Source organism: Orycteropus afer, unplaced genomic scaffold, assembly GCF_000298275.1.
Source record: "Orycteropus afer afer isolate SDZICR_OR568_19922 unplaced genomic scaffold, OryAfe1.0 scaffold00389, whole genome shotgun sequence".
Taxonomy (NCBI): Eukaryota; Metazoa; Chordata; class Mammalia; order Tubulidentata; family Orycteropodidae; genus Orycteropus; species Orycteropus afer.
The window spans coordinates 1,205,132-1,215,913 of NW_006921976.1; the positions used below are offsets into that span (position 1 = coordinate 1,205,132).

General features: G+C 36.1%; 1 protein-coding gene across 1 annotated transcript in view; it reads right to left on the reverse strand.

Moving 5' to 3' along the window:
• GRID2 (glutamate ionotropic receptor delta type subunit 2) overlaps nt 1-10,782 on the reverse strand; it is a 1,108,517-nt gene that overhangs the window by 397,842 nt on the left and 699,893 nt on the right. The window contains exon 10 of the mRNA XM_042782610.1: nt 7,249-7,561. Within this exon, the coding sequence (XP_042638544.1) occupies nt 7,249-7,561 (313 nt within the window). The remainder of the gene's footprint in view (nt 1-7,248; nt 7,562-10,782) is intronic.

Here is a 10,782-nt window from a genome sequence, read left to right on the forward strand (position 1 = left end):
GACACTGGGAAGAGGTAACTATGGGGAGGAAGTGGGAGGGGAGCTCTTGCATTGTGGTAAACTGTGGTCAATGTCATGAGACAAAGTATATGTAAACTGCTGTATGGAAAGTGAATTTGCTCTGTAAATCTTCACCGAAATCACAATAAAAAATAAATAAATAAATAAAGTGATGCTCTCTACCACCATCTATAGTCTCAAGCCCAGTACTTTAAGTTGATGTTGCTGTGTGTGTTGAGTCAGTCATGATAGCAATCCTATTTACAACAGAATGAAACACTGCCTAGTCCTCAGTCATGCTTATGATCATTGCTATGTTTGAGCCCATTGTTGCAGCCACTATGTCAGTCAATCCCATTGAGAGCCTACCTCTTTTTTGCTGGCCTTCTATTTTACCATGCTTGACATCCTTCTTAAGGGACTGATTCTTCCTGATAACATGTCCAAAGTGTCTTTCCACCCTCACTTCTAAGAAGCATTCTGACTGTACTTCTTCCGAGACAGATTTGTTCATTCTTCTGGCAGTCCATGGTAGATTAAATATTCTTCACCAACACCATAAGTAAAAGGCATTAATTCTTCTTCTGTTTTCCTTATTCATTGTCCAGCTTTCACATGCATATGAGACATTTAAAAATACTGTTTCTTAGGTGAGCCATACCTTAGAAATCAGAGTGACATCTTTGCTTTTTAACACTTCAAAGAAATCATTTGCAGCAGATCTGACCTATGCAATGAGTCATTTGATTCTATGGGCATTGATTATGAATTTAAGTAAAATGAAATTCTTGACAACTTCAATCTTTTTTCCATTTATCTTTATATTGCTTATTGTGTCAGTTGTGAGGGATTTTTTTTTTTTCTTTATGTTAAGGTATAATCCATATTGAAAGCTGTAGTCTTTGATCTTCAACACCAAGTCCTTCAAATTACTCTCCCTCTTAGCAAGCAAGGTTATGTCATCGGCATATCACAGTTGTTAAAGAGTCTTCCTCTAATCCTGATGCTGCTTTTTTCTTCACAGAGTCCAGCTTCTTATTCACACAGCATACAGTTTGAATGTATCAAGCTTATTCAATTTAATTTAGATGGATCCTAAATCACCTGTAGAATGAGTTTATCTTGAGATGGCTTCCTATTCTTAATACATGAGGCTGAGAAGAACTGCGAAGAGGTACTGAAAACCAGTCAGTGAGTACTACTCAGAAGAGAGAAAAAGCTATTTTAAAGGAACTAGAACCTGATTTTTCTATCATTTATATTTAGATTCTTGACAGTATATTTTCGTACAGTATGTAAGGGAAGAATAAACACCAATTCAAATTACTTTAAATTTGTCAATTTTTTAAAATATCTCTCAGGAAACCATTCCTTTATTTTGTGAAGTAGTTTTAAAACAGTCAATAAAATGCTGTTTATACACAATTTGTTTTCTTAGCAGATAACTGATTTGTGCTTCATGTTCTTTGATTACTTTTAACTTTTCAAAACTTAAAAATATCAGCATGAAAAAGGACATTCTGACTCCTATCATGAAGAGTTGATATGAAAAGAAATAAATCCAGGAGCATATTGTACATGGGATAATTGCCTAAAAGCTCATTTCAGTTCATTTTGTTGTTGTTGTTTGCCATCGAGTCGGCCTCGACTCATAGCGACCCCTACTTGGGTTTCCGAGGCAGTATCACTACGGAAGTAGGAATGCCCAACCTTCCTTCCGAGGAGTGGCTGGTGGGTTTGAACCGCCTGTCTTCTGGTTAGCAGTCAAGTGCCTTAGCCACTATGCTACCAGAGCTCCCATTTCAGTTCATAGGGGAAAGTAAAACAATGGATTCACATTTTAGCATCATGCTTTTTTTTTCCCCTAGTAACACAAATTACTCAATTACCACATCTATAGTGCTTGAATGATCTCCTTCAACATGGAAGGTCTTTTTTTTTTTTTTTTTGCTTTAGTGTTGCAGAATGTTGGTAATAAAAAGGGAGAGAATGAGCACCTTGTCGTGTTTTAAATCAGCATAGGGAAATTTGCAAGCGGATGTGACAGCACTCAAAGCACTTGGCACTTTCTTAGTTAAGGACTGCCAGTCATAATTAATGACAACAGAAATGTTGTTCTAACCTAAATAAAAATTACAGTCTTTTGGAGTTAATACCTGCAAGAATTGAATGTAGAAAGAAACTTGTTTCCATAGCCCAGTTAACCTGTCACTGGGAATTACTCTCATTTTCCTTGTGTTCATTAGGGTGAGTAAACAACAGAGCTAGCCAATATCATTTTTGTTATATTCAAATTGAAAGTGAAATATCAGATAATATTAGAAAGGAATGGCTTTAGCTACTGCATTCCAAGGCTTGATTCCTTTAGAGCGTTGTGGATATATCATTGTTAAATTTCATATATATATATATATATATATATATACTATCTTCACTCTTAAAATGGATTTTTTTGGAATTATTCTTCTAAGTGAAATCTTAAAGAGATGATCTCTCACCAACAATCTCTTTTGTTGCCTAATTCAATAGAGAAGAATGTCTAACTTTTGTTTGAATTGAGAATGTGATTCTTTATTACAGTGTGATTCATTTGGCAGTGGGAGGACTTCTATATTTTCTTCCAAAATTTGTCCTGGAATCTCAAAATCAGCGGGTTACCTCTCACGCTAACTCTTGGGCTGCAGCTACCATGTTATCCTCAGTATTTCTATCACTCCTAAAGGGCCTCTTTCTACTCATCATTAGTATCTGTGGAGCTATTTGATCTTTAAAAAAACTACAAAAGGAAATTTCCTTCTTTACTTTTTCCAGTATTCTTTCTGCTCCTGTCATCAGAAATGGTTTATTTTGGTCACAATTTAGTTATGGCTCATTTACATGATATTGAACTCTCTGGTATGGATTGTTTCTTTCTTATTTAACACCATATTCAAAACGTCTAGGCCAGGCATGGCACATTTTATACCAAGAAACATTTATTGTATCAGTTAATGCAGCTATTCTTTGTTTTCCTTTCCTTCCTTCTCTCCTGAAACAGGAGGTGCTAGTAAATGTTTGCTGATGAATAAACATATATTTAATCTCTTCAAGGACTTTTCATGATTGTAAATATTTATACTTCATAGGATTAGAGAAAAATGAGAATAATTCTAAGACTGCCCTTTGCATGTAAATAACAAATAAATTACATACAACATGAATGAGTCATAGGTGTTCCCCATGACCCAAATGATATCAAGAGTCATTGCCAAGAAATTAAAGATACAGATCTTCCAAAATCAAACTCCAATTATTTTAAAGTATGTCGGTTATGGGAGATGTACATAGAAATGGAGATGAGGGAGGACAAGGGAGTTTTATGCAACAAAACTCCTATAAAATTGATCTCTCATTCGTGCCTTTAACAACCTAATTCACAAGCTCTAATGTTCCAGCCAAACAGATGTACTGAGTTTAACGTTATAATAGTCCATACTGTTTTTGCACAGTTGGATTCCCTGAGCTATTTGTTCCAGAATGCTTTGAAGTTACATATTTTTTTTGAAAAATCATGATTAGTAAACAATTCACATACATTTAACATTTTTCTGCTTTTAGCTGTCCCTGAACTCTTTTTCAGAAATCTATCAGATAATACATGAAGTGCCTCTTTATCCCTATTCAATCTGTTGTAGTGGCTCAATAAAGATTGTAATTCTGAAATAACAGCTGTACTTCTTCTTAAAAGACTATATTTTTTGGAAATTATCACTAATTCCAATTCCATTGCCTGTGCATGGACACTGTCATTGATTAATTCTCTTTTTCACAGAGTTTATGAGCCTTTCCTTAATTTATTTTTAATTAGAGCATAAAGATTCTCAGTAACATGTAATGAATTCACCTTTTCATTGTTAGCAAGTGGAAGAATAGTAGCATTCCAAAATAAAGCATTTAATCATATGCAATTAAGCATTATCTATCATTATGAATTTGTATTAATGTACAATTAACCTACAAGCTGTGCAACCATTTAAGGGCACAGTTGGGATAGAATGGTGCTTAACATGTTTATAACTTTTGATATTTGTTGCATGTTTACAGAACTAGACAGCATGCTAACCATATGGGTAATTTTATTTATCTTTTTTCTCTTGGGTGTACTCCAAAACTTACTGAGATTTGTCCACCTGGAGGCAGAAATCAGAAAGCCACTCCATAAGCAAGTTGACATCCTCAAAAATAAGGGTTCATAAGTTTCTCATCTTAGCCACTTACAAAATACACTCAGTAGGGGCGTTCCAAATAAACTTCTGTTGGACTTACTGAGTTTCAGAGCATTGGGAATAATTTTGATGATGTTTTCATTTCAGAATGTAATCTAGTTAATGTCATATTGGAGTTAACTCTATGTTTTGTGATCTGATGTAATTATCCTCCATTTTGTGATATTATGTAATTTTCCTCCATTTTATGTGTTGTAATTCTAACCTCTCTACATTAATGGAGTAGGATTAATGTGAGGTATATTTGGAGTGATAGCCTTACAAAAGGGCATGACTCTAGTTCCACCCTTAATAAAATCCCACTGTTACTTAAGTCATGCCCTTAGTCAAGTCACACTTTGACTCTGATGGAAAGAGATCTTTCGAGGGTCTGACCTGCCTTCAAAATATATACAGAGGCTCTGTGAAGGCTCTCCCTTGCTCCGGATCCTCCATCCAGTCGATCATCCTCTTACCTCCAGTTCTTAGGACTTGAGTTAGCAGCCTGTCATCTCATCTGCCAATTTTGGAATACACCCACTTCTGCAGCTCTGTGAGGCAGTAGCCTGCCATGTGACCTGCTGATTGTGGGATTTGCCAGCTTCTGCAGACTTGTGAGCCAACATCCTGTCATGTGACCTGGCCATTTTGGGTTTGTCAGCCCCCACAACATGTAAATCAGAAGAAGTCTCAAGCATGATTCCTGATCCAGGAATTTTGGACTTGCCAGCCTCATAATTGTGTGAGCTATTTTCTTGAAATTTTTCTCTCTCTGCTTCACAAGTTTTGCTTCTCTACAGAATCCAGCCTAAGAGACATAGTTAATTATGTCTCTGTTTATGTAGTTTATGTAATAGTAATTTTATAAGCTTTCTTCGCTACATCAAGATGTATTGAGCTTCTCTATCTCAGAACTCATAAAAATCTGTGCATATCCTTAACAAAGCACTTTCCACATAAAATTGTAATTGCTTGTTTACATGTTTGTGTCTCACTAGACTTGTACTCCAATGATGGCAAAGACTCGATAACTCATCATTGTATACTCAGTGTCTAGCAGAGTTTCACTTAAATAAATACTTACTGAATTAATGTTTAATTAATGGAGTAAACTTTTCCATGGTGGGTATAAAATAACAGCTAATCTTAGTAAGAACTCTGATACAGAAAGATGAATAGAGAAGCATGCTTCTCTGTATGTTTGAATATATTGGAATATATTAGAAGAGAGAAAGCAGAAATGAAGAGTGTCGATAAATCTTTTATAACTTAAATGACAAGAAAAGGAATGAAATTTAATGGAAAGTCCAATTGGAAGCATGAATAAAAAGTGTGTTAGGCTGGGTTTTTAGAGAATCAAAACCACCAAGGTTAGAGAGAGAGAAAAAAAATTATCTTAGAAAAATGGCTCATACAGTTATAGAAGCTGACAAGTCCCAAGTTCCTGGATCAAATATCAAACTACAGCCTATTCCCCACTCACGCAGCTGCAAGGACTGACAAACTCAAGGTTGGCAGGCAGTATAATACCAGGTACTGACTTTGGTGGATGAGGAATCTGAAATCACCAGGCAGAATGCTGGATTGTTCACTCATGGACTGTTGTAGGCAGCACAACATGATCCAGACCCACAGAGGGCTCTCTCTTTTTCTCAGGACGTCCATATATATATTGGAAGCAGGCCACAACCCTGCAGAAACTCCTTTTCAATGGATTGGCTTCTCAAAGTTTTACATCTGATATCATGGGACTAACCACATCACAATTGCAGAAACCACTCAGAATCATGGTCCAGCCAAGTTGACACACAACCCCAACTATCAAAAAAGGTTAGGTGATATTAAAAGTTACAAATATTGAGGCAAGAACATCATGTGCTTTCATTGTGACATATACTTTTTGTGTTCAATACACGTGCCAAATGTGCAAGAGCTACTAATTCCCTAAGTGTTTTATTATTTCATTCTCTATGACAACAGAAAGGCATTCTGGTGGCACTGTGGTGAAGCCATTGGGCTACAAACAAAAAAGGTCAGCAGCACGAACCTAACAGCAGTTCCAAGCGAGAAAGATGAGGTGATCTGCTTCTATAAAGATTTACAGTCTTGGAAACCCTATGGCAGTCACCATGATTTGGAATCAATCTGATGGCAGTGGATGGGTATGACAACAGTAGTTCCAAATGAGGAGTTCAATAAATGTTACTCTATTCTGAAACAGTGAGACTAAAAAACCATAGAATTATTCATCATATTTTGACAAGTGAGGCAGATTGGATACTGAATAGCAAAGCAAAGACATTCTTTAGAATATAATGAAATTCTAAGTTGAATTGTTGATAAATTTTATATAATAAAGTGAAAAATAGGAGCTCTGGTAGCATAGTGCTAAGGCACTTGACTGCTAACCAGAAGGCTGGCGGTTCAAACCCACCAGCCACTCCTTGGAAGGAAGGTTGGCCTATCTACTTCCCCAGTGACCAGCTCAGAAACCCAAGAAGGGGTCACTGTGAGTCAGGTCTGACTCGAATGCATGTGATAACAACAACAAAGTGAAAAATAAAAGACAAGTCTTCTTTTTTAAGTACATAATGAACTAGCCTTTTCCTGTAATTTTAATATATGAAATAATGTCTTTGAAGAAAGAGAAAAATCCTATATTCTCTTGCATATGTAAATATTTAAACAGTATCTGCTCTAATGGTAAGTAAAATGTGAGAACTTGGGGAGGAAAAATTGATCCAGAGGTTTTTTGTGAGCCTTACTTCTGGCAATCATTTTTGCCTTTTTTTGATGAACTTACATCAAAAGACAATGAACCAGTATTGCTGGAAACCTGCTGTGTTTGAAAACCACTAGGAGAGAATAGGAAATGCTCTTTTGTGAACATTAATGTAAGGACTCTTTTGAAGACTTGAAGTCAGACACAGAACCTTTGTAAATGAATCCATGACATTTGGAACATTGCATTTTTAAAAAATAATATTGTACTTTTTCTCCTTACCTTGCTGTACAAAAGATCCATAAACAAACCACATGGAGTTGTAGAGAGTAGTTGAAGTCATTGATCCCATTTGTAATCGTGGAGGATTAAGCCAGTTCAAGAGGTAGACCAGAAGTCCCACCAGAAGGACTGTGCCAGCAATGCAGGCCCACAGAGAGAGATCAAATGGTGCAAGACAGGCAAACATATCCACAGTCTTTTCAGCCCTTCGAAGTAGTACACCCACTGAGTAGTCCATGTAACGTGTTGTAAAGTCCACCACATTCTCACGATCTGGGGTGATGGTTAACGCAGAGATCCCTATATCAGCTCTCTGAGAAATTGAAAGAGAAAGGAATACATTAACTGTGAAAAACAATTTGAGATGTGGCGCTTCAGCTCACTTTGAGAAAACAGAAATAGATGCCTGAGGCAACATCTGAACTCTTTTTTATATAAACAGAAAAACACTGCAGAGACTTCTTAAAGAACAGCTAAGTATGAATTTTGCACTTCTTACTGCAAATCTTGTCCCACCTGAGTCAGAAAAATTACCTTGTTCATATTATAGTGCATGTGAAACCAGTAAAGAATATTTTAGACACAGATAACACCTGAAGGAAATTGTCTTTTTTTATTAGATTTTTTTTATCAAAGATGTTATTAACACAGTAGCAAAGCTAAAGCTTATGCTAAAGAATTCTTTCAGAGAAAATGTTCCCAAGTTATTCAATATGTTCTTAACATGTAAATTATTAGATAAGTTATTAAAAACCCTAAATATGGACTTTTACCCATGCTTTAGATTTTTCTCTATTGAAATTTATATTATTGTCCTTTAAACAGTTTGTTAGAGCTTTCACAGCACTGTTATAATGTCCTATGCTAAGGGTCTCTACATTGATCTTCAATGTACAAACTTCAGAAACACATAATGAGCAACTAAAGGTTAAGAAGCTATCATTCTTCTTGGAATTGTAATACTTTATCTCAGTGTGTGCTTCCTCAGATTTTCAGTGATGGCAGTTACAACCACTGTATGTTCTGTTTTACTTATTTAAAACACACAAAACAGCACTGCTGTGAAAGCACAGCGTAAATGACTTAACATTTGAATTCCGTGATATGAGAACATGTAGTTCTATATCTAAAAGGTGCAGCCTGTTTGAAATAATGATCTGTGATTGTAATTAAATCTGTGGGAAATCCTTTCCAGACAAATACAGACACCAGCATATGTATTAGGAGCTCTGGTGGCATAGTGCGTAAGCCATTTGACTGCTAACCAGAAGGCTGTTGGCTCAAACCTACCAACCACTCCTGAGAAGGAAGACTGGGCAATCTACTTCCATAGTGATGCTGTTGTTGTTGTTGTTATGTGCCGTTGCGTCGGACCCGACTCATAGTGACCCCTCCTTGGGTTTCTGAGGCAGTATCACTGTGGAAGTAGATTGCCCCATCTTCCTTCTGAGGAGTGGCTGGTGGGTTTGAACCACCAGCCTTCTGGTTAGCAGTCAAGTGTCTTAGGCACTATGCTACCAGAGCTTGGAAATCCAAGGAGGGGTCACTCAGAGTCATTTTGAGATTGAGATTTCCTTCCTTCTTCTTCTCTCCTTTCCTAATCCCTCCCTAGCTTCATTCCTCCCTCATTTCCTCTTCACACCCCCCCACTATTTCCTTCCTTCATTCTTTCTTTTTGTTGTTGATAAAAAAGGGTAGAAACTGATTTCACTGTATTTGGGTCCAAAAAAAGACATGGAAAGTTGAAAAGTAAATGTCTAGTGGCATGTTAAACTACTCTAGATGAATATTCTGAAGGAATAATTCTTTCAAAAGAATTCTAGCTAAAGTTGAATATTGTGTGTGTGTGTGTATTTATGCTAGGCATACATATATGTGAAAGGCCCCATGCTAAGTGTTTAAATTTTTTTTTTAATCTGATCCTTACAATGAGCTATGAATTCTGTGTTTTCCCTTCTACTTTACAGATAGATAAATGAAAAGTTAGACTTTAAGTAATTCATTCAGTTCTTATGGTTAATAAGTAGAGAATCCAGATATGAGATTGTGCTCATAACTATTTCACTATGCTTGAATCATTCTTTCATTATTTTTTCCAAATAACATACATGGTAGGCAGTCAGAGTAACTGGTTTTAGGAAACATTTTTACCTTTCAGCATCTGAAGTTTAGTTATTTATTATTTTATGATTTGCATTGCCACAGGCTTATTCTAACATACTCAACTCACTGCCATTGAGTTGGATCCGACTCATTGCGACACCTCCTTAGATTTCAGAGGTACTATCACTACACAAGTAGATTGCCCAATCTTCCTTCTGAGGAGTGGCTGATGGGTTTGAACCACCAGCCTCTGTTTAGCAGTCAAATGTCTTAGGCATTACGCCACCAGAGCTCCCCTTATCCCAATACAGGTATCTTGAATTTAGAATTATTAAGTGAGAGAAATTAAATTTCATAAAATTACATGAAAGTAAGCTTGCCAAGGAAAAATATTGCTTTCAAGTTCATATTTTTACTTTTAATAGATATATACTAGAATTTTTAATTTTCAGATGGAAATACCTAGCTTGGACTAGCTCTTGATTTGCATCTTTTCAGAGTTAAAGTTTATCTAGTTGTGAAAGGACTATTAGGGTGTTTGTTATAAACTGATTCATTTATCTCAATTTTAACAGTTAAATAGCTCTCCAATTCAACTAGGCTGTCAGAATGTGCATCTATTTTCACAGGTCATTAAAGTACTATAGTCATGAAAAAGACAGGAAAGAAAGAAAAGACCAAAATGGATGTCAGAAGACACTCCAAAACTTGTTCATCAAAATAGAGTAGCTAAAATGAAAGGATACAATGATTAATTAAAGTGCTGAACATAAGATTTCAAAGGGCAGCTTTAGAAAACAAAGTAAAGTCTTACAGTGAAATGTACAAAGACCTCGAGTTAGAAAACCAAAAGGCAAGAACACACTTGGCATTTTTCAAGCTGAAAGAGCTAAAGAGAAAAATCAAGGCTCAAGTTGCAATATTGAAGGATTTTATGGGCAAAATGTTGAATGGTGCAGGAAGCATTAAAATAAAATGGAAAGAATACACAGTCACTGTAACAAAAAGAATTTGTCAACATTAAACCATTTCAGGAAGTAGAATAAGATCAAGGTCAGATGGCTTTGAAGGAAGAAATCCAAGCTGTACTGAATGTATTAGTGACAAACAAGGTTCTAGGAATTGAAGGAATACCAACTGAGATACTTCAACAAATTAATACAATTTTGCAAACTCTCATTCATCTATGTCAAAATGTTTCTTATTTATGCACTCTGGTGGTGCAGTGCCGAAGGCAACTCAACTACATGACCAACCAACTGGAAGTGAGCCATATTCATGCCCATTCAAAAGAAAGGTAATCCAATAGAATGTGGAAATTATCAAACAATATCATTAATGTGATGTTGTTGTTGTTGTTGTTGTTATGTGTCATTGAGTCAGACCCGACTCATAGTGACCCCTCCTTGGGTTTCCGAGGCAGTATCACTA